Genomic DNA, 26,996 nt, shown 5'->3' with positions numbered 1-26,996 from the left:
AGGACAAGGAAGGGCTGTGGCTTCAGGCCTCAGAGCCATCCCAAAAGGGAAAGTGCCTAGTGCTAGGAAAAATAACCCCCTTCCTCTCTGCTCTGCATCCCAGCTGTAAGATTTGCTCTCCTTACAGAAGATTGCGCCCACACCACCAGCAGAGGAGCAACAGCTCCGAGGTGATGGTGTGCCAGGGCAGGCACCAGCTGCATTCTGTCTGCGCTTGAGTCCAGCACAAATTCCAAACCCCAGTGCTGCCACAGTGGGCTGTTCCTTCGCACGAGCTGTCCCAGGCAGCCTCCCCTTCTCCAACAAAGGCCATGATACCAAGAACGCCAGGTTGGACACTTTTCTGCTTTTATTTAAAAAAATCCAGAATGGATCCAATAACAGTTTTATTGTCCAGGAAATTGTTTTGCCATAAGCAGAGAACAGACACAGGATGGAGCAGAAGGCTCAGACAAGTAAAAGTACGCAGCTTCTGTGTAGCCTCTTTTGTAAGAAATGTTACAGCTAAATTTGGAGACCCCCCCTCCTCCAGAACAAGGGCACTGGCTGCAGATCTGGATGTTCTCCAGCAACGTGACCAGCCTTGCCCTTGCTGTTCACAGGCCTCGGGACCTGTTCACAAGTGCTCAGATCCACGAGGAGGATCCAAACAGGTGTCACTCCCCGCCTGCTTCCACCAGAACCTCCCTCTCCACCTCTCGATTCACTAACATGGTTTCCAAGCTCCGGTACCAGATTTAGTACACCATTGTGTCAAGTATCAGAAACAAATGATCAGCAAGTCCTCAGGTGCCTCAGTTGAATACCGCAGGGCCAAACACTTCGAACTTTGTCTTGCATGAATTAACTTTCATCATGTGACAATTTACCTAGCAGACACATCACTAAGTTTATACATTAAAGAATTTTTATATATAGAATACTGCAAAAACACAGTAAGTCTGAATTCTGCCCATTTCTGCTCAGGAAGGTGCCTTCTCTCCCAAGCATCAAGAACATCCACCGCCTCTTTGTGCTCTAGTCAAGGCAAGGCCAAGACTTCTTATTGCTTCTCTTCCTTCTGATCTCCTGGACTTCCAGAACCCTCTCGTTCTGAGGCCATCTGTGAAAGAGAGAGCTTCTTAGTGGCAGCAACAACAACATGTTTCTCCCCAGATGTGTTTTTTTTTTCCCCCCCCTACCTAGCTGTTTAGGTTAATTCTAGACTGAAGAAATCCTTCTCCAGAGAAAAAGGGTGATTGTCCACTGGAGAATGGAAGCAATCCTGGTCTCCACATGACTGCTACTAAGAGGAAGGAAATTATCTTCCCATTATTTACTCGTTCCCAGTGGACATAACGAGCTTACGTTGCAGCACTGAACGTTGTCAGTTTGACATCAAAGCAGCTTTCCCCAGCTTAGCAGCACCAAGGTCACCTGGGCTGTGTGTGCCATTTCCAACCCGGCACATGTCCCCTGGACAGGGTCAGCACCCGTCTGCCAAAATGGGCTCAGACAGGAGGGCCTCTCACTGGGAGACTGGGAAAAAAATCCCCCCTGGCCTGACTACTGTGGTTTTAGACAGGCTGAACAGGAAGCCTGTTACAGAATCATCTTCAGGGCACTCTGTGCATTACTTCAGATAACCTGCAGACACAGGGGAAAACCCAGCACCATCTCCAGCACAGTTTGTGCCTAAATGTTTGGTGGCCCAACTCCCCTCTCCCCATCCGAGCGCTATAAAATGTAAGTGACCATGAACCCACCTTCTTGTATGCCATTTCAAAGAGTTTCAGGGAAGCCTGCTGCAGGCTGGTTGCTGCCTGCCTGATGTTTTCTCCCGTTTCGCTGTCTTTACGAGCCAGAAGTTCCCTCATTTTAGCAATTTCTTCCTTCAATTTGTTGCACTGCGAAGAACACACGGACAAACATGATGCAGCTGCACGCCTTCACCGAAAAAATCTCATTCCTGCCATTTCACCCACCTAGTGGCCACAGCAAAACTCCAGGTTTTTGCCAGAAGCTGGGAAGTTAAGAGTCTCAAATGGAGCCATATGGCCTGCAGGGACTGGGACTGCGCTCGGCTCCCAGTGGGCACGTGTCCACCTCGCTAAACGCACCGCAGTTGGCATTAATCGGTCTCCTCGTTTGCAGTCTCGGCAGAGGCGCCAAGGACAGAAAGCACTGCAGAGACCGAGCAGCCCGCCAAGGAGGAGAGCTGCTCTCCCTGGCACACCTCGCCAGCCAGCCAGCCACCCCAGGAGCCAGGGTGAAGGGAAAAGCAAGCTGGGTTTCATCTATATTTAAGGCACTGTCAGGAAGCCAGCGAGTAAGGCTGCTCACAACCCTGTTTAATCCCTTTGTTGCACGTGGGAGGAGCAGGGAGGCAAACAAAAGCAGTACGGTCTCATCCCAGCTCCTGTAGCCATCTGTCAAACCCTCCACACAGTCTGGCATTTCTCTGGCAGGCCTGGAGAAGGGAGGTGACTGGGGGACAGCTGTGCCGCCAGCGCTTGCTCAGCAGCGTTCGCAGGGAAAACGTGGGCAGAGCGCTCCTCATTTAGACCTGTGGGATGGGGAAGGCAACTGAGGCCTTCTGTGCCAGGCTCCCAGCTCCACCCAGAGCACACGGGGCTTCCTCCAGGCACTGCTACCCCTCTTTCCCTCGGTATTCCCCCGGAAAGCATCAAAGGGAACAGAGTCCTCGCAGAGAACAGAGATCGAGGCTCTGCTCCTGCGGGAGAAAACTCCAGCAGTCATAGTCCCAAGCACAGAGGACCTGAGCTGAAAGGCAGAATTTAAAGCAATCAGAGGCTCCTTACCAACAAACATCTTGTTCCCTCAAATGCCTCACGGAGCCCCTTTTATCCCATTTCCAAGAGTTGTTAAGTTGAAGATTGTGCAATCTGTTTTAAACTTGGCTTTTGAAATTCATAATGTTGAAATTAAACCGTCACTTAGAAAGGCACGGAAAGCACTCCTTTGACGCTAACTATCCACTTCACTCCAAAGATAGAAGGAAAATTGGAGCTAAGTGGATCCCATCATTTTCATTGCCTCCCAGTTCTCGGATGCTGTGCTCACACCACCGAGACTGCCAGGGCTGCACAGCAGAGACAAGGGAAAGCTGCTAACGCCGGGCAGGCGCTGCTTGGAATCTCTAGCTTTTGAGCAAAATTCTCCTCTCATGCAGGACACAGGCCAGTTCTTATCAAATCCCTGCAAGGCCAGCCCAAGGACACAACTCATGCAGAAACCTCTCATTAGCAGCTTCCCAGGCTCTTAAGTCTTCACTGACACCCAACTTGCACTTCAAAATCCACTATTACTCCAACCATCTCATCATAAGTATGCTCCTACATCCTCCCATACCCAAGTGCAGAACCCAGACGAGTCGATGACTGCACCCCCCTTACACAGGACGCCAACACGGAGCTGGTGCCAGCGCCCAGAGCCAGCTAGGAGCCCAGCAGGAGTTTGAGCAGAGACACGGCAAAGAACCGCAGGGATCAGGGGGTGTCACCCACCTCGTCTGCTGGCAGCTGATCCTTGAACTCCTCCATCTTCGACTCCGTGTCATGGATGATGCCCTCGGCCATGTTGACGGCTTCCACGCGTTCCTGGGGAAGAGAGCTCATCAGGGCCTCCTGCTACAAGCTGCCTGACATGCTGACTAACATTTCTTTCCCCAGACTCCATTCCAGCTCCCAGCCAGGGCCCTTCTTAATGGCAAGGTGGAAAAAGGAAATGCAAGCCAACCACTTCCAGGGGTATTCTGGCACTGAAGCCCAAACAGAGGGTCTGAGACATTCCTTCCTCTGACACCCACCAAAACAGAAGCAACCAACAAAGCACCACGACTAGCAGGCTAAAAAAGCGAGCCAGCATAGAGACTGCTCAGCTCTACGTTCTGCTCCTTGAGGAAGCCACAGAGCTTTTCAAGAATACTCTCGGGCTTCTTCAGCAACGAGGGCACTAGAGACACCTCAAATGTGGGGTTGTTTTACTGGTGTTTCCTTATTAGCAGTACGTGTAACAACTCAATGATGGAAACAACCACTGTGCTGGGTAGGAACTATTAATTAGTGCTGCGAGGATGACCAACAGGTGACTGAGTAGGCTCTCAGGACAGAGGCGTGGTAGTTCTCAGACATAATTCAGTCCCACTGTCAGCATGAACTATTTCATCAGCAACAGCCTCTAGGACACTCAGCCCTCCCCATCTCAAAGACAAGTCTACCTGAGCAAGAGTGTGATAATACCTGCTTTCCTCCTGAGTCTCCTGAGCGTGATAAATTATTTAGTGCCTATGCTGTGTCTGTGCTTTGTGTGTGATGCCAGAGTTGACAGCAGGATGTTAAGTCCAGCAGAGTGCTATCTGTCTGTGCACTTAGGATTGCTTCCATGGTGGTGAAACCACGATCAGAAAGGTTTAACAGGGGAGCTTTGACAATCAAATTATGCAAATCTTATAAAGAGACAGAAGTGCCAGCTAAGAAAGCAGCCTCCATGTGGTAACTGGGCAGAGATGAATCCCACTTGGACTGTAACAGGGCAGAACTCACCCCCTACATGATTTAAGGTACAAAGTCAAAGCATGGCAACAGGAAATTTCAGCACAGCCTCTTCAAGTGCTGTGCCACCACTGACGCTCCCTGGCAATGATGCAGATATTTGAACAGTGGGGCTTCCAGACCAAAGTCTCCAAGTGCTCTGCACCTAACCTGCAGGTTAAGCCAATCTTTTGTGGATCTAGAGCTCTTACAGCACAGAGGGGCTGCTTCACGTGAATTTATTCCATGCTTTTTCTCCTCTAGTCCTCTTCTGATCCCTTCGCTACTGTGAATACCTGCGGCAGCTTTACACAGCCTAGGGGCACGCAAAGCAGATAAATGCAGCGTGCGGCTTCAGCCAGCACTGAACATACGCTGGTGTCATATCCCTGAGCCTTCCTTGTGTCTGCTTTAAAAATCAATGCTCCATATTTAGTAGTGTCATTAATTAGGTCTACCCTCATTAAGCCAATTAGTTCCAACCATTAACCCTGCGAGTATCACAGGTTCAGCCGCTCAGCCATGGCCAGCATCAGACCTTCCTGACAAAGTCAGCGAGGCTTTCAAACACCTCCTGACGGCTTCACCTGCACTGAGGGCAAGTACTGAGCATTCAAGGTGCCAGGCAGTGAGATTTTTAAGGACTACAGAAAGCAACTTCCCACTTCGGAAGGAAGAGGATGTGTTGCACAGCTTTGCTTATCAGGTTCTATACATTTGGCTTTAAAATAAACTCCTAAGTAGTCTGCATCTTCCCTGTACTGCCTGCAATTAAATGGAAGGCCACCACTGTGAGAACCTGGCTGCAGCAGGCCACCTTCAGATAAACAGCCAGGATAACGGACAGCTGAATAGCAACGAGCACTGGTGACAGAAACCATTGGCTAAAGTTGCAAAGCTGTCAGTCGTGAGCAGCAGGCAGGTGAGTTTGCTTACTGCTGCCTCCAAGCCGCAGTAACTCTTCAGGGAGGAATTAGATTACTGATCACACAGGGCCGGTTACCCAGCCCAACCCTCGCAACCGCACGGTCTGAACTGGATACGGGGAAGCAAGCAGATAGCCAGGTAACCGCACGGGCCCACGGCTCAGGGCGGTGGGGATAAGAACCTGCAGCTCCTTCAAGGTCAGCACGGTTAAGGGCACACAGTGGCAGCACCCAGCAGGCGGGCTGCAAGCTGTGAGGTACCGCAGCAGTCACCTTACCTTTCTTCGCCTGTCCTCCTCCGCGTATTTCTCTGCGTTCTTCACCATGTTCTCAATTTCGTCTTTGCTAAGGCCACCAGAAGACTGGATAACAACTGCATTAGAGAATTAACATTAATAAAGGACGTGCCCTCTCTTTGAGGAAAGGAGACTCATTCCCCAAGCCCTCTCCACAGCAGCAGCCTCGCTCAGGGACTCTGCACCTGTGCAGACCCCGTGGGCAGTACAAAGACAACCAACCTTTGAAGGGGCTGCGATGCAGTTGGGAAGATAAAAGCCTGACATCTTAGATCCCTCCTTCCCTCCTCCCCAGCTCTGCCAGACACTTCCTGCCTATTTCTTTGTAATCACCTTGTTCTTCAGTTACTCCTGGATAGCAAACACGCACAAAAAGCCCCCAAACCAAAAGAGGGGAGATTAAAAAAATGAAGACCCAGAAAAACACAAAAACCCCACCACCACTGAACCCTTTTTATTGGGACACAGATTCCTTTCTCAAGCGTTCAGGCTGGTAGCACAGTAACATTATTCCCTACCCACCTTATCACGCTGCCCTTGATAAGCAAGCACAGCATGACTCCATAGGTGGGCTGCTGAAGGTCCCCTATTTTTCCCCATTTGTGTCAAAAAGCCCAAACATAGTCTAGACATAAACCAAGTTCTGCAGAGAAGCATGACTTGGTTGGGTAGACTGACATCCTGGATACTGCAAAGTCAAAACAACAGGTATAGCAGGCCCCAAAGTTTTATGTAGTATTTGCCAGTGGTATGAAACCCTAAACAAAGGCACACACACGTCCTTTGGATGCAGCTGTGGGATGAGGAGTTCAGCAACTGGAATTCCAGTTGCCTATTTATTCAGAGCTAGAAGGCTGTCACAGGGAAAAATCTACAGAGAAATCAAAGTAACATGCAGTGTGCTTTTGGAATCGTTTATGCCAAAAGCCAAGCAGCATGATTAAGAACACCACATACCTTCGAGTTGCCAGTAGAGTTAACAGTATTTTTCTTAACTGGAGCATGCATCTGATTGCTCTAGTCATTCCCTCCAAGAAATGACTGAAGGGCAGTATAGAGCCTTCCCAGTCACAGGCACAAAAGAGATCTATTTGTACCAGGGGAATCTACAAATGCTTCAAATTAATTTTCTAAGCCCACAACAGGGCTTTAGAAAGAGTCAACCACGCTGTTAATTACCCCAGAACACTGGGCCTAACATTTCATTGCACACAGAGCACAACGTGCTGGCAGCTTGAAGTCCCCGAGCCCCCTGCCATTTAGGAACGTTTGCAGCCTAAACGAAGGAAAGCCAATCAAGTGGTTTTGCAAAATACCTGCGGCTTCAATATGCCTGAATTCCAAGATCTTTGCCTCAGAACCAAAATGGGGTGGCAGCACAAGGGTGGTGTACTCAGCCTCGGATTCTACAGGGGTCTCCCCAGTTTGATTTCTCCCTTAAAAGCTGGCACTTCCACGCAAGCGGCCTCAGCCACCTGTGTGGTGGCAGAGAGCACTCCACAAGGAGCACCGTGCCCAGGAGCACAGCACAGGGACAAGGTGCAGGATTCCCAGTCCCTGATTTCTGTCCCTCCAGGGCACAGCCCCCTGCTCCACACCTGTCCTTCCCACCCCACGCAGCACCCCGGAGCACTTACTTTGCTGTTCGCGCCCGGTGCCTTTGTCCTTGGCTGACACATGAACGATACCGTTGGCATCAATGTCAAAAGTGACCTCGATCTGGGGCACCCCGCGTGGCGCCGGAGGAATCCCAACCTGAGGAGGAGAAGAGCTCAGCCATTAGCTCAGGGTGCAAGGCTCCAACGCTGGGCACCTCATCTCGGTGATCTGCCAGGTAAATCAACTGGTAACTAAGCCTCAGAGCTGAGCCCTCAAAATGCCCGTTGGCACCACGTGGAGAATTAACAGCATCTGAACAGATTTAACAGCATACAGACTCCTACCTTAGGAACTACTTCTTAGCAACAGCAAGATCCAATGGCTCTGTCAAAGTTTGCTGTCTGATACCTGAACAAACCAGTTCTGTGCACGGAGCCACAGTCAGCCACGTGCTGCACACACCAAGTGCCGAACTGTCCTCCGAGAAGCTGGGCAGATCCACGCGTGTTTGCAGAAGAGAAGTGGTACCAGGCTGGAAAGTGACTGCTCTATAGGGACTGCACCGAGCCTGGAGCCTGCTCTGAGCCTTGTCTTTGTAACAGGGGAGGAAAGGCCAACATTCAGATTATCTGCAGAGCACGTCTGGTACTACAGAGCTCTTTCAGCTCTTTGTGCCCAGAAGCGGAGAAGGCTCTGCTAGGTGACTACGCCTAGCCCTGAAGCTACATCATGAGCATCCCCTAGCACTGCTGGGAAACTCTGAGCTCAATTTAAACACTAGCTGGTCCCCTGCCACTGAAAAGCTGTCCCAGCATCAGGCTTTAACTTCAGGGACTGCTTTTTTTCTTTAAGTTACAAATAGGGTGAAATATCTTCTGTAAGACAACTGCCCCCTAACGCTGCCTTCAGGGTTCGCCTGACATGCAGAAGGCTTTGAACTTCTCAAAGAAGGTCAAGATTAAGGTCAGGAATACCAAGTAGCCAACCTACCAGCGTGAACTGGCCAAGAAGTTTGTTGTCACTCGCCATCTCCCTCTCCCCCTGGCATACTTTGATCTCCACTTGAGTCTGCCCATCTGCAGCTGTAGAAAACACCTGTGGAAAACAAACACAGAGTTAGTGGACTGCTAGCAAATTGCACCACATGAACTGATTCCTGCTCATGCGTTCCTGCTCCTTTAAAAAGCTCTGACTAAACAACAAAGCACCAAGAGTAGCCACAGCCAAGTTCACTGGCATCTCATCTTATACGCATTTGAACACACAAAAGCTGGCAAGGCCATGCCAGCAGCAGGCTCTGGTCGCTGGCAGGCAGCCACATTACCAGAACGCTTCCTCCTGAAGCAACAAGACTCCTGTCCCTGCCCCACACCACAGAGAACGAGTGTTATCAGTAGGAGCACACACCAGGAGAGCCAGCCAAGGCAAAGCGAGAGAAAGGATCACACCCAAGTCTGCTAGTGGCCCACAGTACAAGAAAACATCTGAAAAAAAGGTTCCAAGGCACACAGATGAAGAAAGGAGGTCTCAGATGGGCGCGGTGCTCAGTTACAGAAGGTCTCCACACGATCCTTCAGGATGATGTGTTGACAGTTACATCATGGCACACGCACGCTGCAATCCTGAGCAGGCTGCAGACACCCCGGGATATCTTGGCACACAGGGATTCGATTTTATCCTCCTCCTTTGGGCATGCTAACAATTAGCAGAGATACTCATGGGCGGACACTAAACCTTGACTCCAAAGCTGCTTCTTTTTGCCAGCTGAGGAGAGAAGACTATCGACTGGGATGCTTTGGGCAGCCTTGCTCGGTGCTCAGACCTCTGCTGGACACAGCCCACTCGTACCTGGCTCTTCTTGGTTGGTATGGTGGTATTCCTGTTGATGAGCTTGGTGAAGACTCCTCCCAGGGTCTCGATGCCCAAGGAGAGGGGAGTCACATCCAGCAGCAGCACGTCGGTAACGTCACCAGCTAACACGCCACCCTGGATAGCCGCGCCGATCGCCACGGCTTCGTCGGGATTGACTGCTTTGCTGGGAGCGCGGCCAAACAATTCCTGCACAGTCTGCTGCACCTGAATGGGGAAAGAGCACAGCTCAGATGGGGAGCGAGCCATCGCCGCACGGTGCTGCAGCCACAAGAACGCCCCAACCCTGGCCAAAGGTTTTGTCTTTAGGGTCCTGCTGCCATCTTACCTGGTGGCACGAGAGAAATACTAAACCTCAGGCTTGTGGTTGCTCCCTAATCCACCATTCCCTGCTCCCTGCTCCATGCACTTACTGCAGTTTAAAAAACCTTTTCTCTGGAGATTTTCTTGCAGTCAAGCTCTCCAGCTGCCCATCAACCTGTGCACCCCACCTGCATTGGTCCTTTCACATAGCCCAGCCTCATTCAGGAGGGATCACCCCATGTTTATCACGCAGGAGCCGAGGACTGCTCCCCTGGAACTTGTACAAGCCAGCAGCAGGCAGAACACAGCTGCCAAGGACAGCACAACTCTGGGTTTCTGACCTTCCCTGTGCTCTGTCTCCAGAGCAGAAGGACAGTTCATCTTGTTTGCATGTAATAAAGAAAAAAATTAAAGTGTATGAAGGGCAGCGTTTTCAAACTCTTTATTTAATGGGCTGTTTCACCAGAGAGGTAGATTGCTATGTCAGCAGACGGTTTGAGCTGTGTTATTAGCTTTTCACTGCTCTGCCCCTTTGGAATGATGTGCTCATGATTGCAACAGATTTACTGCTGAAGTACCCAGAAGGGAATGCACTGAGAGCCGCAGCTCAGCAGCCCGTTTCTCTCCCCTGCTGAGAAGGGTGTGAAGCCTGGTTCCTGTTCACAGCATCCTGCCTCTCTGAGCGCGCTCAGCAGGCAAACATCTGCACAGGTGAGCACCATGTGCCTGGCAAACCGCGCTGTAAGCAAGCGTCCGACTCCGTGTGCGAGCCAAGAGACATTTGCAGGCAGCGCTCCCTGCAGAGGAAGACACTTTGTGCATGAACATATAATTAAGTGCAAGTCTTTCCCTCCGGAGGCATATTTTACAGCACAAAAGAGCCATTACTTCTAACCACCCACTTTATGTTTCCTGCAGCACTGGCCACGTGAGCTCCAAAGCAGGCGAGCTCCCTCCTAGCAAACAACAACACAGGAGGGAACACTCTGTGCTATGCACAACATACGGGCACTGATCCTGGAGCCAGAGCTCTCACCCTGGCTATGGGCACGCAGGAAAGCCTTATATAACCTCAGAGCCATGAGCACGGGACATAAACAAGGTGAGGGGAGTATTTATGTGCTGTCTCCCACCCTTAAAGGATACTTAAGGTTTCAGGAAGGGCTTCCCCACTTCCAGAAGTATTTTCCTCACTTTATTCCTCACTTCACAGACAGTTCACCATTTTTCTTCTACCCAACTGGACTGGTAGGGCCTTTGGGAAGGTTTAGCACAGTTATTCCATTTGAGTTTTGGCCAGAGCAGCACCTTTTCCTTATCTCATCCCTTTGGTTCCGCTGCCCGGGTGACCTTCTGGAGACACTAACATCACCTGCAGCCCCCAAGGCTCACGTAACACATCGGAATGGGGAGAGAGGAAAAAAAAAAGGGACTAAAAACCCCAGGCAGGACCATGCACAATGTATTATCCTAGCAAAGACCTGTCAATCACAAGCAGTAACTGCAAAACAAGCTGTCCGAGCCTGACAGCTCCTGTGGAATGAAGTTTTGCTGATCTCTGCAGAAAAGGATAAGCCGTACCCTTGAAGGCAGCAGCGCACATACATGTTCAGCACTGACTTCAGGGGAGCTAACAGTCTGCATTGCTATGAATAAAAACGGCAAATTACCAGAAGAGAGCACCTTATCTGCAAGACTGTACATGTCAGCAGAGAAAGCTTTTAAGTTATGTGGTGCTTATCACCAGAACGCCAGGTCCAGGTGTTAGGTAATGAGCACTGAGAAGAGCCGATTAAGTGTGCCTGACAACAGCCAGCACCGCCTCGAGTAAAGACAAACACACCCAAGCAGCAGGTAACTGGATAGTTGTGCTTCTGAGGTTTCTTCAGAGCTAGCTGCAAGTGCCCTGCACAGGCGAGGAAAGCTCGTGGGTGCCAGAGATTACCGAGAGGTTACTGTCATTGAAGTGGACCTTTATCACATGCTGAATTCTGCAGAAAAAACACACTGCACATCTCAGCAATACTGCTGGTGTTTGGTCCACAAAAATCAGGAAACCAGGATGAGTTTTCAAATCCTGATACCTCCCACTTGCCTTTTTAAACTGTGACTCAGCTACGACCCCCAGCTGAGCTGCAGGAGGAGGAGTCCCTTGGCACTGCTTTCATAGGACTACCAAGCACGTCTGCTCTGCTCCTGGGGGCCTTCAATGGCCAGAGCCTTGAAGTGCCCAGACCCTGAACTTTTCCGTAATAGATCACCCCCAGCAGCAGCACTGGTAGCTGTGCCAGCCGGGCCCGTAACGGGGACATTATCTCATACCTTCGGCATCCTGGTCATGCCACCGACAAGGATGACTTCACCAATGTCACTCTTGCTGACTTCGGCATCCTGCATGGCCTTCTGGCACGGCGCTACCGTCCTTCTGATCAGATCAGCCACGATGCCCTCAAACTGCGAGCGGCTCAGCTTCATGTTCAGGTGCTTTGGTCCAGAGGCATCCATAGTAAGGTATGGCAAGTTGATATCAGTCTGCAGCACAAAAACAGACAGTGTGAAAAGCACACACAGAAAGCAAGGCAGCCCCACACAGGTTTCAGACCAAGCTACAGGTTCTGTTCTGCCTGCTCTAAAACATCGACGTGCCTGTGCACTCAAAGCCCAGTCCCCACCTGGCAGCAGGTATGTTTGTATTTTACATTTCAGACAAGAGGTAAGTAAGATTTTGTTACACATCTCACAGTTACAACTGTTAAGTACCAATTTTAATACTCCGTGTTACTCTGAAGTCCCTCATGGTCACGGAAGAAGCGTTCTCTTGCTCTTCACAGCTTGTGTCATTGTGGTTTATGCACACAGTTTGTCAGTGTTATAAAGGAAGTAACGATTAAACCATCTTTTCACTAGTGGTTGTAAGCAGCATTTAATTTCTATCATAGGTAGGAAGTAAGAGCTGAAACCTGTGAAGTTACAACCTTATTTCCCTCCCTCCAGCACAACACAGAAGTTCATTTTCAGCCAGACTTTGCTCCCAACTACCTAACACTTCATACAAGGTAAGCTGCCCAAAGGAACTAACTCGTGACCGTTGTTTAAAGGCAAGCAGCTTGTCTGACAACTAGCCCACTGCTATTTAACCCAAACGTTCAGTGCCATGGGCCACCGTCCCTGTTTCTCATTGTTATTTGTGCATGATCTTTGAAATTCACACCCTGGATTTTAAAATCAAGTCTTACACTGAAGTCATCTTCAAGTGCTGAATCATGATGACATCATCAGGACTACAAAAACCGTTTAAGCTCTAGAGATTTAACTTCCCAGAACAAGAACTACACCCATGCCACAGGCTAGAGGTGCGCATTCACTTTGTAAATGGCCTGCTCAGAAATACCAGGGAGGACAGGGCCAGCAGTGAGCTGTTTTCCCTTCACCACCAAGGAGTTGCGGAACTCAGTTTTCCTGGTATTTGCCAGCATTTTCCCTGCATTTGCCAGCTCTCAAGCCAGTTCAAACAGAGCCTGCTATGTCTCTGGCAGAACTATGCACCCATTGTGACTGGCCTAAACTCCTTGCTATGAGCTCCCCACTGGCCAACAAAAAAATAATGTTTATTCAGAACCTAGAAATTGGCAGAGCCCCCATTTCAATTACTATATAATTGACCTTAATTTCACTTCAGCACGATTACACCCCCAGCTTGCTGCTTCTCCAGCTCCTTATTCACTAGTGAATAAAGGACAAACTTGAATACATTAAGATACAAAATGGGTGAAAAGGAAAGGGTGTATATGCTGCTCATTGTTTAAGCAACCCTTCTGGTGGAAAATAAGATTCTTTATAGAAATTATTCCTTGCTATTAGACAAATTAGCTGTTTCAGTGGTGCGAGCAGCACCACAAGGTTTTGGAGCTGCTTGCACAGAGCCCTAAGTACCTCCCATCACACAGAAGTACTAACTGCAGCTCAATTCCCTACTGCCCATCATACTTCCGTAACATGGGAGTTGGGAACAAGGTCATATTCTCTGCACAATGAACAAACGTGGTGTCAGAACACAAGCAAAAGGCAGCATCCATTATCATTATTCACTTCTAACAACTGATTTTGCTCCTCAGCAGACACTGAGACTGTCCTGAGGAAGAAAACTTGCATTTAAACCAATGCTGTTTGATTAAACAGAAGCTTGAGCTGACAGCACAGGAGAAAAGCAGCTACTTCAGAGTTTTGGAAACAAAAATAACCAGAACAGTTCAATATAACATTCTGATACTCTGCTTTGAGCCCAGCCACCTACCTGCACAGATGAAGAAAGCTCACACTTTGCTTTCTCTGATGCTTCTCTCACCCTTTGGAGGGCCATGTTGTCTTTAGTCAGGTCAACGCCCGTCTAAGCAACAAAAAACATGTTAGCAGACTGTTAGCTAGCCACGGAGAGCTTTTCATCACTGCAGTTCACCTTTTTAATCACTCTTGACTGCAAAGATGTTTGTTGGAATAGAGCCTGTTAAACTTCTCTCTAGCTGTTGATCTCTCTAACTTCTGGCAAACATCTTTAGCATTTCAAAACCATCTGTTAGCCCTCTCTGCTCTAGGAGTGATTATTCAGTAAGTTACTGATAAAAGCTGGGAAAAGCTGCTGCATCAGAGTATTAAGGCAAGGAACAGAGCTGGAATTATATCGCAATTTCCCACGGCCAACACTGCACCACGTACATCTGTGCTGACACATTCAGTCGGCCCACAGATTTTCGTTAGAGTAAGCAGACTACAAATAGGTAGTCCTGCTACGCTGGAAGAAAAAAAAAAAGCAGAAGCCCTGCTATTTATTCTGTCTTCCAGGAGAGGAACATTCTGCCTTGAGAAAATAGATCTACGATCTGGAAGTCAGGCTAACTTCAATGCTTTTAAATCTCATTTGCACCACAGATCTCAAAAGAATAATTTAAGAAATTTCTTGTCCTTCCACAGAAGTTAAGCAGGGTTAAAAGACAATATAACACAAGGTTGAATTCTGATGAGATACTTCACCTCTCTCTTGAACTCTTTAACAATATACTGCAGCAAAGCCTGGTCAAAATCTTCTCCACCTAAGAACGTGTCACCGTTGGTTGACTTCACCTCAAAGACTCCCTTCTGGATTTCCAAAATGGAGATATCAAAAGTGCCTCCACCCAAGTCGTAGACTGCAATGCTACATGAACAGAGAGAGAAAAACATTACTTTCTAGACAAAGATGCATGGCTCAAAATCATTCTTCCCAAGAGGCAAGTATGCAGAACTCATGGTGACATCCATAAAAGTTTTTCAAAAACAACAATGAACAGATCAGTGTGCACATTCCTTGAGTGCACTGAGTCCAGGTGGAAGCCCTCTGAGTGCAGTTCTTTCCTCTCCTTTGAGGAAAGGCATCTAATGGCAAGGACACTAGAACCATCGTGAAACATGTCCTACAAGATGGAGGCCTTCCACAGCACTGCAATCCCAGTCACAAATATAAAGTCAGTAACAACCCTCCCTGCATTTTTATGACGACCCTTGACAGCAGCAGAAGGTTGAATTCAGCCAGGAAGAGATACAAACTGGGGATTGCCAGGCACCAAACCTCGACCTCCCTCTTATGACAGCCCTTAGCACCACTGGTGACCACCTCTCACCCAGCTGGCCGGAGCCACACTTGTCACTGCTACCAGCAGGCAATATCACTATCAACACGCAGTGCCAATTTCAGCTGTAGCTGCAAGTTATGAACTTTCTTTAACAAGTATAGTTGACATGGAGTACAGGTGGCATGACACAGCATTGATTCACTTCTCAGAGTTTACTTTGGCAGAATTCCAACCAGTGATTCAGGAAAAAAACAGTCCAGAATATGCATTTACAAAGCAAATTACTTATTTAAGGGGGTTGATGTTATGAACACGAGCTTACATTTTGTCTTCAGACTTGTCCAGACCATATGCAAGTGCAGCTGCTGTTGGTTCATTAATCACCCTCAAAACATTTAAGCCAGAGATCTGCCCAGCATCTTTTGTAGCCTAAGTGGGGAAAAAATGAGCACTGATAAGTGAGAGAAACTGAATGCAGCCTATAAGCCTGAAAACCTTTGAGCTTGGTGAATACCTGTCTCTGAGAATCATTGAAATAAGCAGGAACTGTGATCACAGCGTTCTTTGCTGAATGTCCCAGGTAATTTTCTGGAGGAAAAAAAGAGACAAGAAGTTATTTTTACATTAAAAAGAAAACCACCGACTTTATTACCACTTGATTTGAAATAATTTTCCTGAACTAGCAGAAGAATGGCTTCCTGATCAAGAACTTGATGTTTTCTGGGAAGATGCAGAGGGAACTGTGCAGAAACCAAGTCCTTCCATGGAACAGTTTGTGGATTTCTGGCAGAACACCTCTGCACTTCAATCAGTAACTGGATGCCATTAGCGAGGGAGAATTCCCGAGCATAACTACCCTTCTCAGCGTGCAAGTCTGAGGTTGTTTGCTGTTTCTTTGGAGCATTCAGCATGTAAGGTACTTACTACTTAATCGTTTTTGTCCTTACCATACAATCTGTTGTAGGTAACATTTATAGGCAAGATATATAACATAATAACATATACACACTATGTGTTTACAGGCATTTGAAACAGTATTCCTATTTTACTCTTGGCAACTTCAGCAAGTGTCCAGGAACTTACACTGGAAAAAAAAAATCTTCACATGAAGCTTCAGTCACAAGCCTCAGTCCTGCCCTTGAAACACTTCACAGTGATTGCATAATACTTCCCAACCCAGGCTGCAGAATACAGCTATTTGATTTACTATTACACTGATTTGTTATAATAAATTATTCCAGAAACTATATTAGGAATTGAAATGGAAAAAGATCTCCAGGACAATGGATATTTCTTCCTAGTAAAGATTCAAAGCCACCACAGGCTAAGCAGCTTTTCCCTGCACCTGACAAATCGGGTCCCTCGAGAATTCCCTCTCTGACTACACTTCTGGTCACTGGGTAAGAACCAAGCAACCTCAAAACCCTGCCACCAAAGCCCGTGCTCAGCAGCAGCCTAGGAAGGCACTTGCACTGCAGTTTTCAAGGAAAAGGAGCTCCCCCTTCTGAAACAAGGGTGTATTCAAGTCAGCTGAAAGTCAGCTCACTTGGCTTTCAATTTGAGTGTGTTTTAAGTAAAGCACTAATATTATTTTGCCAGAGATGCCATGTTAAGGCAGGCACTGATCCTCCTTGAGGTTTCCTAACAGCCCATCACCACTCCCTGCCACAGCACGGCCTGCCATGCAAGAATTCCCACAGCACAGAAGTCCCTGCCTCGTGGCAGCACAGCCAGTTACAGCTGCTCAGTACCAGGGTCGTGCTCATATTTGTGCATGGCAAAGACCAAACTCCACCAACCTGCAGTTTCCTTCATCTTCATTAGCACAAAGGCACCAATCTGGCTTGGAGAATACAGCTTCCCGTGGGCCTCCACCCAGGCGTCACCATTGGAGGCGCGGACAATTTTAAACGGGACGTTCTTGCTGGAAGAAAGAGACAAAAAACCCTGTAACAGCTCCATTTGGAATTTCTGTATCAACATACAGCGTGGATCCCCTATAATTAGCATCATCACAACACCAAATGCAGGCTTTAGACAGAGAATACTGAAATTTCTCAGGTCCAGGGAGTCCCAGAAGTACCAACACACTTCTGCCCTTATTCAGGTACAGCTCTCAAAAATAAGGAACAACTTGTTTGGTAGATGCTGAGTGTTCTGCGCAGTATTAGCAAGGCTCTCAGGAGAAATACAAACTCAGGAGAAATACAAATTGGTGCACTGTTTGATGACTTCTCTGAAAACCTTCAAATAAAAATACAGCGTGGTCCTCAGAGTATAAGCAGTAAAACTTTGAAACACGAGGGTCTGACAGCTTGACCCCTCGGCACCCACGCAAGGTTTGCATTTTGAATCACAACCAGTCAGGTTACGCAGCACTGGGTTTTGTGCTCGTCCTGCCGCAGGTGGCATCGCCCTGCCCACCCCCACTTACATGTCCTTCTTCACCTCAGAGTCGTCAAAGCGCCGCCCGATGAGGCGCTTGGTAGCGTAGAAGGTGTTGTGTGGGTTAGTGACCGCCTGCCGCTTCGCCGGCATGCCCACCAAGCGCTCGCCATCTGCTGTGAAGGCGACCACCGACGGCGTCGTCCTGGCACCTTCCGAGTTCTCCAGCACCTAGGAGAAAGCCACACCAGGACACCATCAAAAATCACTGCCTCTGAGAACACCGACTGGGACCGCAGGCTGCAGTTGAGTTTTGACTTACTTTGGCTTGTTTCCCTTCCATAACTGCCACGCAGGAGTTTGTGGTACCCAGGTCAATTCCAATAACGGCACCCTTAATTGCTTCTGAGCTGTAAGGAGCATTACAGGAAAACCAGATTACTGCTAAAGGCAGATTCTACCTAGATACAGCAGTCTTTTGGTCTGAAGGCAGGACAGTCATGTTTCACTAGACATGGAAGCAAACCCTCATGCTGTTCTGGGCCCAAGGGTGCTCTCTGACTGTTGCTCTGGAATTTAACCTCCTGCCTCTCGACTCCATCAGACCACCTACAGCTAAATCCCCACAGATTTGTTTAAACTCAACACCACTCTTCACCAGAAATATCTCAACTGCATCTTCTCAGCCTCCAGTAAGATTTAAATACAGATTGCATTGCAAGTAATCCCTGCCCTCCTGACATGAAGTTTCCTGGACTTGTTTTGGGTTCCTTTTGGTTTCTGCACTTTTTCTGCACTCCCGCTTGCCTGATGACATCCTCCTGGGGAAAGATGCTCGTAATAAATTGGATCAGTTCATTTACTACTGCTTAGCATGAAGTGAACAGTGCAGAAAGACAACAGAACTAGCTAAGCCCACGCAGGGTCCTCTGAGGCAGCGTGGAAGAACCATCTGTTTGCTCCTGAAGCGTGGTAAGTTCATTCTGAACAACGGGAGTGGCTCTTACATGGGGGAAACTTAAACCTCTTCCTACTTTCTAGGAAGCGTGTTACCTCTTCCAAGGCTGGTGAGAACTCCCAAACTGTAGTTCTGCTTTATAGACAAGCCATCTTCTGGAATAGAGGAGCACCCTGAAGCCAGAGCAGGGCCCTTTTATGTTACCAGGGACCAGGATATCACCGCCTCACTCCCCGGGGTGCTCAGCCGCTCTAACTCCTGTTCACACAGCCCCAGGCAGTGATCTCGAAATGAGCAACCTCTCTGTGTCTGTGCACTGAGCAGAGCTGGGCCGTTTCCCTAACACAAGCAGATTTCCTGCCCCGTGTCACCAATCCCTGCTGCCCACAGAACATCTGACTAAGTTATACAACCACTGCCCCTTCCTCATCATCCTGTAACATGAAAAACAAGGGACTGAAATGCACGAGCTCTTTGAAATAAGCTTTATCTGCACTGAGACAGAGCCACTTGTCACCCTGGTTTCACACCAGTGTAGAACAAGTTTTCCATCCTTTCCCTCTCCAATCAAACAAATCTCAAGAATTTTGTGGATGCTGCTCATGGTAGAGAGTGGGGGGGAAGAGCACTCCTAAAAGTTCCCCTGAACTTAAAAAACAGTACAGGGATAAAGACACAGCCTCAGGAAAATAACAGGCATAGGCTCTGGTTTTGCTCTTTGTCACCACCTCCCACTCCCATAATCAGCTCTGGAGTCACAAGGGTTGAAACAAACATCAAACATCCAGATGTGGAAAAGCAAGGCAATACTCACGCATATCTTCTGCTGGATGCTGCTCTGAGAACATTCTGACTGAGGCCATTCCAGAACGTCTGTAAAATAAAGAGGTTCTCGTGAAGGTCTGCTTTGAACAGGAGGAGATCTTCAGCCCAAGACTTTCTGCAGAAGGCAATTTCTGAAGTAGCACAGCCCTACTACAACCTGTATTATTTTTTTTTCTTTTTAAATCTTAAGGGTAAACTAAGCAAGAATTCAAGGAAGTTTCTGTTTGCCATTAAAAAAGAAAAAAACAATTACTATCCTTATAATACCAGTATTTATTACTGGAACTGAGCAATTGCACTGGAAGCAGTCTACGCACACACTACCAGTTAAGCAGACAAAAATTAGCTCACTGATTTAACTCTGACCCTTCAGCCCATGCCGAGGAGCAGCAGAGAAACATTAACCCAGTCCCTGAAGCCTTGCACATGGCCAGCTACCGCTGTTCTGCTTGAGGGATCTGCCCTCAAGGTTTTGTGACAACTTGTATGTGGTTTTTGCACAAGCTGCGTCTCTGCAGGCACACGTCAGTGTCTCAGAGAGCTCTGACAGTGCCGTGCTTTCCTCTGCCTGGTGTTTTTAGCTAAGCATCTCATTACAATCAAGAGCACCCCAACACAGGAGTGTTTTGGGGATCCTCTGGGACTCGTGGCCTTGTCCCATGCCAGCAGCAGAGCAGGGTGTGACAGCCTGGCTCAGGCAGGCCAACCCGTGCTGGGCTCTGCACAGGACCCAGTGCCGAGCACGCCCAGCACCAAGAGCTGCCGGCCCAGGAGGCCCCATCCCCTAAACTCACGTTCTCCTAAACTCCTTTCCATCCCCTACCTCTACCAGCCCGACCTCCGAGACCATTTTGTGCGGGGACTGCAAGAAATTGAGCAACCCCTGTTCTGCGCTTCCGTACAAACGGCATCAGCACCAGGGCAGCGCCCAGTGCTAACGGGGTGCTTCTTACAACCTCCACCTGCCCCCACACACCGCCTGGGCCTGAACCCATCGGGGCCAGCACCCGCACAGCCCCAGCAGCCCTCCTGCGGCCCCAGCCCACCCCCAAGCCCCTTAACACCCCCCCATCCCCTCCATAGCCCCTTTTAGGCCCCTTCATCCCCCCCCCAGCTCCTCTCATCTCCCCCCCAATCCTCCCAGCCCCCCCAGCCCCCTCCTCCCACCCTTTTGGCTCCTCCTCGAGCTCTCCCCATGCCCCCCACCCCCTCCAGCCCCCCCATATTCCCCCCATACACTCCTTAAGCCCCCCCAGCCTCCTCACCTTCCCCCCAAGCCTCCCCCCCTCCCTTAGGCCCCTTCAACCCCCCTCAGGGCCCCCTCACGCCCCCCGGCCCCCCCCCAGCCCCCTTTAGGCCCCTCCGCCCCCCCCAAGCCCCTCTCAGCCCCCCCCGAGACCCCCTCAGGCCCCTCCCCGGCACCTGCGCGAGCCCCGGGTGCGCAGCGTTGGCCCCGCCGCGGGGCAGCAGCAGGGGCAGGGGCAGGCGGGCGGCGGCGCGGCGGGCGCTGAGCATGGCGGCGGCGGCGGGGGGGGGGCGGCGGGGCCGGGCCGGGCTCTTCTGGAAGCCTCCACACACGTGGGCCGCGCGGGGGGGGGCTTCGCGCCGCAAGGACCCCCCGCTGCGGGCTGTCGCTCAGATCGCCTGCTCCTCCCGTTAGATTGTTGAAAAAGCTCCGGTTCTCGCGCTCTCCCCGCGGCTGCAAGCCGGCACCGAGAGGTTTGGAGAGAAGCGGCGGTTCGTTCGGCGGGCACCGAGCTGAGGCGCGGGCCCTCGGAGAAGCGTTGCCGGTGCCGGCACAGCGGCGGGCAGCCGGGGTCCTACGGGCGGCCGCGCACTCAAGGTCGGGCAGGAGAAAGCGCGGGGCGATTGCAGCCGCCTTGCGTCAGGGCCGGGGCGCATGCGCACAGCGCCAGCAGCCGGCGGGGCGGGGCCGCGGGCGGGAGGGGCTGCGCCGGGGGCGGGCGCGCATGCGCGGTGCGGGCCGGGCGGGGCTGAGGCGGCTGAGGGGAGGCGGCGGGGAAGGAGCCCGGGGGGGGGACGGGGCGGCTCTGAGGAGCCGGGCGCTAGTTGGGAACCTGCAGCATCCAGGCGTGTGTTGCCTCCCAGAGAAGGCAGAGCCCCCTAAGTGCAATAAGCAGCACACAGCACGGCGCTGGGGCCGGCCTCCCTCAGCTCACAGCCCCTCGTTCAAAGGAGGTCACAGAAACACAGAGTTTCTGGGCTGGAACAGACCTCAGGGTCACCGGGTCCAACCTCTGCCCTAACGCCAACCAGCCCCCTACTAAAACATATCCCTAAGCTCTACATCTAAACGTCTTGTAAAGACCTCCAGGGATGGTGACTCCACCACTTCCCTGGGCAGCCCATCCTAATGCCTCACAACCCTCTCAGTAAAGAAGTTCTTCCTAATATCCAACCCAAACCTCCCCTGGCACAACTTCAGCCCGTTCCCCACTCATCCTGTCACCAGGCACGTGGGAGAACAGAGCAACCCCCACCTCGCTACTTTAATGTACTTCTAAAGAGCAATAAGGTCGCCCCTGAGCCTCCTTTTCTCCAGTCTGAACACCCCCAGCTCCCTCAGCCGCTCCTCGTAGGATTTGTTCTCCAGCCCCTCAGCCCTGCTCATTTCCAAGTCTTCCCAACACTTCCCACCCCAGAGTGCTCGGCTCGCATATTTTCTGCTTCGGTCCTCTCCCAGGGCCGTGGCTCCCACACCGAACAGCAGGCACACGAAGGGACGTGGCAGAGCTGCTCCTTGTAACTGGGAACCCTCATCCCAGAGCGAGGAAGATCAAAAAAGGACAGCGGGAAGGGCAGGGATTAATTCACGCACTGAGCTCAACACCAAGCCCCTTCTTTCCACCTCAGCTGCCCCCCACCCCTGTGCTTTTGGGAGGGAGGGCACCCTTCAGCGCAGGGATTGTTCACGTGGCCTCCACCATTAAGCTTTGCAGAGCTTTTTTTTTAAATTTTTTTTCCTCTAAGCAAGCAGGCGATTTTGGCCACCACACCGCTGAGCGGCTTTGAAGACACCCAACTCAGAGACCTAGTTATTCCGCCTGCTTTTCCCCCACAAACTTCAGCAGTGAGAGCACATAAATTGTGTGTCATAGCTGCCTTTTCATCTGTCCCGGGAGTTATAGACTGCACACATAAGACAATTCATGTTCCTCTGCATAATGAGGTGAGTTTTATAAATCATAAATCTTCACTTAATATGCAGGTGGTGTTTGCTGCCAGGTTTAGGAAAACTGATGCAGTTGCCAAGTTCATGAATGTCATAAATCATTCATGCTAAGGTAGTCTGCAATTGCTCAGTCCTTTGAGACAGACCAATTTCAAGGTGGTTGTTTAACACGCAAACGCGATCTTCATTGATTGTTTATACAAATATATATTTTCATTAAGTTTTTCCCTCTCCATTTTTTTTCCCTTCTTCTTCTTTGGGTGCCAGCTGTGATGTTCTGAGGAATCCCCGGCCCTGGCTTCTTTCCAGTTTCAAAATTCCATCAAAAATCCATTACCCGATGCATAAAAATCCATGGATTTGTAATGGAAAGAGCTCCTAATGCTCAGAAAACACAGCCTGGATGTCTCAATAAATCCCGGTGCATGTGATTAAAATAAAGCAGAGCCAGAGAGCATGCCTCCATTCTTCACAGGGTCATTTTGAACGGACAGGATTTTCTGCAGAATTGCCATTAATTAAAGGTGTGCTGATCCCAGCAGGGTTTTCATCTCTGCTTGAACTGTGGCTGCTGCACAGGGAATACCATGAGCTTCTGGATGGGGTTTAGGCTGCACGTGGTGGGTGCTGCGCAGCCCCCTGGGGTGTGCAGGATGCATTGGGAGGTCCTCGGGGAGGAGGCTTTCCTCTGGGACCTGCAGTTTTGAGCGGGGTGGAAAATGAATGCTGAGGAAGGGACGGTGGGGAGGTTCAGTTCAGCAAACTCACACCTGGCAAGAGATGCGCCTCCTGGGCTCCTGTCTCCCAGCCCCAGACATCACCGAGGCTTTCAGCTCGTGGTCGTTGTGCCTCAGCTATCTCCCATCAGCTCCTGGGGTTTAGATTTTGGTTTCTTCTTTTGTATGACATCTTTATTTCTGGTCTGGTTTCATGCAGCAAAAACCCTGTTTAGAGTCCTCAAGAGAGGGCTGTCACCTCAAATGCAGAAACAGGACCTTGGATGAGAAAAGTCCTTCACTTCCCACCTGATTACACCTTGCATGGATCGAAAAAATCCACAGTACTGCTGGAAAGAGCAGTAAATTAGAAGATGTTTAGGCTCGGAGTCGCCCTGCACTGGAAAGGGTCTGATATTGGCAACCACATCAATTGTGAGTGGATCTGAGAAAACTGCATAGGTGGGATAAGGCAGAAATTCTGATTGCTGTTCCTGCCTTCCATCAGCCTTCACTGCTGTAATTAACCCATCACAGACAGCTCAGGCACTGAGCTCTCTTTTCTTTTTTTCTTCCCTGGGATCAGCCAAGAAGTGCTGAAGTTTCTCAAATTCATTCCTTGTTCCAAATTCACTGAAAAAAAAAATCTGCTAATAGCTCCCGAGCTGCAGATTGTTCCTAAGCACCTTGTAAGCTGGCCAGAACCGGAGAACGGAGCAGGCTGGTTGGATTTGGCCAAACACGGAGGTCTCCTCCCTCGATTCGATGAGCGTGGAACACAGGAAAGACTCCAGGGGAAAGCACGGGACTTGCTGCAAGGCCCCTCTGGCATCTGGTTTAGATCCCAGTCTGCCCAGAGCTTTCTGCTGTCTCAGTGTTGTCCACATTCCTCCACTCGTGGTTCTCGTTATGGGGTCAAACTTGTGAAAACGCCTGGTTGTGATGAAAAATCCTGCCTGTGAGCTGATTCCCTGGGACAGCAATGAGAGACCAGCTCCAGGTGCTCTGTCAGAGCACAGCGGTGCTCACGAAGGTTCCCACCTCCGAGCTGCCCCACAGAGAGATATCTCTCCAGCGAGAACAGCAGCTGATGCTTCAGTAATTCGGGGCTGAGCTGAAACCTCAGCGAATCCCAGGACCTCTGGGACGTTCCCAGCCACAGCACTCTCTGATGGCACACCAGAAGTCACGCACCGAAGGGTTTGTGCTCCTGGGGCCAGGTAAGCTGGCGCTGAGCCTTGCACTCCTCCTGCTGCTTTTCTCCTCGTGCTGCTGGCGAGCACGTGCCAGCTCCGTGCACCATATGGGAGTGAGTGAGCATGGGGACAGCATGCTCTGGACCAAACATTCAGCCCTGGGGACTGTATCCTCAAAAAGAAGATTTCCCATCAATGGCTCATTGGGAGAACAGCCCAGGACAAGCCCAAGTTCAGGGGAAAGCCTGTTCTGTGAGGGGCACATCTCCTGCAAAGGGAGCCTGCATGCAGAGAGCAGGCACCAGGAGCCTGCCAGGGGCTGTGCAGGGTGAAACCTTGCTAAAACCGTCTGAGCTCACCGAAATCTATCAATGGCAAATAGCAAATGGCCTGGTTTGCGAAGGAAGGAGCTGTGGGGACTGTTTCCATAAGGACGCAGAGGGTGCAGTGGTAAATACTGCATTTTGTCCTTAACAGGCTGAGTTAAAAGAAATAGCACAAACTTTCCTGGCGCCTGGGGAGCTGCGTGCACCCAGCAGGGCACAGCGGCTCCTCCACAAGGCCAGGGCCACCACGGGAGCAGGTGTGATGGAGAGCCAGCAGCAGCACGCAGCGGCGCTTTCTCCCTTCTCTCTCCTTTTTGTGCACGTCCTACTTCTTCAAAGCTGCTGACCACCCCTGCTCTCTTTCTTTCCTCGCCTCTCTCCAAGAAGTGTGACATTATCACCATCCGCAAAACTGCCAAACTCTCCTTTGCATTTCCCTGCAGGGCTGCTCTTCAATTAAAAACTTCCCTTGATGTTTTAACTTTCACCTCCCTTAATTGCAGCTCCTTCTCCAGCCTCCTTCCCCTTGTTAACACGAGATCAAACCACTGGTTAATGGAGCTTTGCGGCGGGTAGCAAAACCCAAGACCACACTGGGAGGGCAAAGGCTGCCAAATCCAGGCTGTGAGCAGCCTGGGAGCAAAAACCAGGGGAAAAATAGAGGCTGCAAGCCATGCATGGCACGATCCTGCCCTTGCTGCATGCTCCCTGGCTCCAGCAGCAAGTACTTCAGCTCTGGGCACAGGGACATCTCCTGCCCCCCTCCTGGAGCATTGCCACCCCCAGGCATCTGAAAAGCAGGAGTTAAAAGTAGGGAGAATAGAACGGAGATGGCACATCTTTAATTTGCCTTCTGATTTATGAGCAGGTGAGCCTCTCCCCTGCCAAGCTTTACTGCACAAAAAGAAGAGGGTTAGAAACACTTCATAAAAACATTGAACACTTCACAAATTTTGCAAGTCCTCCTTGCGCAGGGAGCGGGGTAATTCTCTGCAAATTATTCATTTTAAGAATGCAGCGTGTGTGCAAGCAAGGCAATCGCGCACCTTTATTTTATGCCCAACCTTGGCTAAGTTCAGAAGCCTCTGATTATAAATATACACACACTCAGACATTTTAAAAAGCTGCTCATTTGTGAAAAACCAATCTTCTCATGAAATAGTGAACTGGAGGCTTTCCTGGGAGCGGGTTCGGGGAGGACAGCAGCTGGCACCCGTGGCTCAGTTCATCCCAATGTCCCCAGAACACTTCTACAGAAGGGACAAACCCATCTCCAGCTGTACCCATCACTGCTTCTCCTTCAGTCCCAGCGAGCCTCGTAGCTTGTAAACACTTAAATCGTCCTCACCAATGCGCTTGTAAACCCTAAAGCGCTGCTTTGAAATACTTCTGTGACTTCAGATGCAGATTTTATTTCTGGCTTTTAAAGATTTCTGATGCTACACACTTGGATGTCATTAAAAATTGCTGGTTTGTGTCATGCAATCTTCTTCCAACATCATGGTGGGGAGAGGGCCGGGAGAGCAGGAGCTGGAGCAGAAGGAGCACTCGGAGCCCACGATGCCTCTACCAGAGCCCTGCAGCCAGCCTCGTGGGCTCTGCGTGCAAACACACCTGAAGCTCTGTGATAAATTCTGGAGAAGGCACCGTGCGTTTTCCAGAGACAATAATTTTGATCAACAGACAGAAAATCACTTTTATGGGGGCTTTCAGAAGGCTGCTCATCTGCATGAGCCTCTCACCGAGCTCTGAGGATGGCTGGGCACAGGGCAGAGCTCCGGAGAGCTGGCAGAATGATGAGTTTTAGCCTTTGCAGATCATTTGAATGCTCTAATGAGGTGCCTTAACAACACCAACGAGCCACCTGATACAGCGGGATGAAAGCCCGTCGCCGTGGCAGTGATTTTCCTGGAGGCGCGTTTCATCTTCAGCTGCTGGGAGCGTTGAGGTAAAAATTTATCGCACGCCCTCCCCTAATAAAATGTGATGTTTTTACTGGAGTTTTTATCTAAATGTACATTTAGCTATGAATTACACCATGAGGCGGGTGCAAGCTTTGGTCGGGCCTATGACACGGAGCATAAATCCCGGCTCTCTGGCAGCTTCCCAGGGCTGCAGCCCCTGCCTGAGGGCACGAGGGGCTTCTGCGACTGTGCTGGGAGCTGCTCGTGTCCTGCAGGGGGATAACAGCCCCGGGGGCTCACCTGCTGCTGGTCAGAAGCCAGAGGCCAGCAGCACCAGGCACCGTGTGTCTTGCTGCTGCTGG

At 50.2% G+C, this 26,996-nt stretch overlaps 1 protein-coding gene and 1 non-coding gene across 2 annotated transcripts; both read right to left on the bottom strand.

The window, feature by feature from the left end:
- Positions 1–326: 326 nt before the first annotated feature.
- HSPA9 (heat shock protein family A (Hsp70) member 9) lies at positions 327–20,879 on the bottom strand. The gene is made up of 17 exons (XM_038186426.2): positions 20,722–20,879; positions 19,289–19,347; positions 17,839–17,926; positions 17,566–17,747; positions 16,931–17,055; positions 15,646–15,719; positions 15,454–15,560; positions 14,554–14,716; positions 13,820–13,912; positions 11,848–12,057; positions 9,202–9,429; positions 8,344–8,448; positions 7,392–7,509; positions 5,737–5,831; positions 3,507–3,599; positions 1,746–1,886; positions 327–1,102 (listed from the first exon to the last, which is right to left on the bottom strand). The coding sequence occupies exons 1-17, from the start codon at positions 20,812–20,814 to the stop codon at positions 1,043–1,045; spliced, it is 2,034 nt and encodes a 677-aa protein (XP_038042354.1). The 5' UTR covers positions 20,815–20,879; the 3' UTR covers positions 327–1,042.
- On the bottom strand, positions 8,893–8,960 carry LOC113845218 (small nucleolar RNA SNORD63). Its single transcript, XR_003500602.1, has one exon. It is a non-coding gene; the product is annotated as a small nucleolar RNA SNORD63 (small nucleolar RNA).
- Positions 20,880–26,996: the final 6,117 nt, after the last annotated feature.

The sequence above is a fragment of the Anas platyrhynchos genome, chromosome 14, assembly GCF_047663525.1.
Source record: "Anas platyrhynchos isolate ZD024472 breed Pekin duck chromosome 14, IASCAAS_PekinDuck_T2T, whole genome shotgun sequence".
Classification (NCBI taxonomy): domain Eukaryota; kingdom Metazoa; phylum Chordata; class Aves; order Anseriformes; family Anatidae; genus Anas; species Anas platyrhynchos.
The sequence above is the reverse complement of the archived record's forward strand: the minus strand, read 5'-3'. Positions and strand labels throughout refer to the sequence as shown.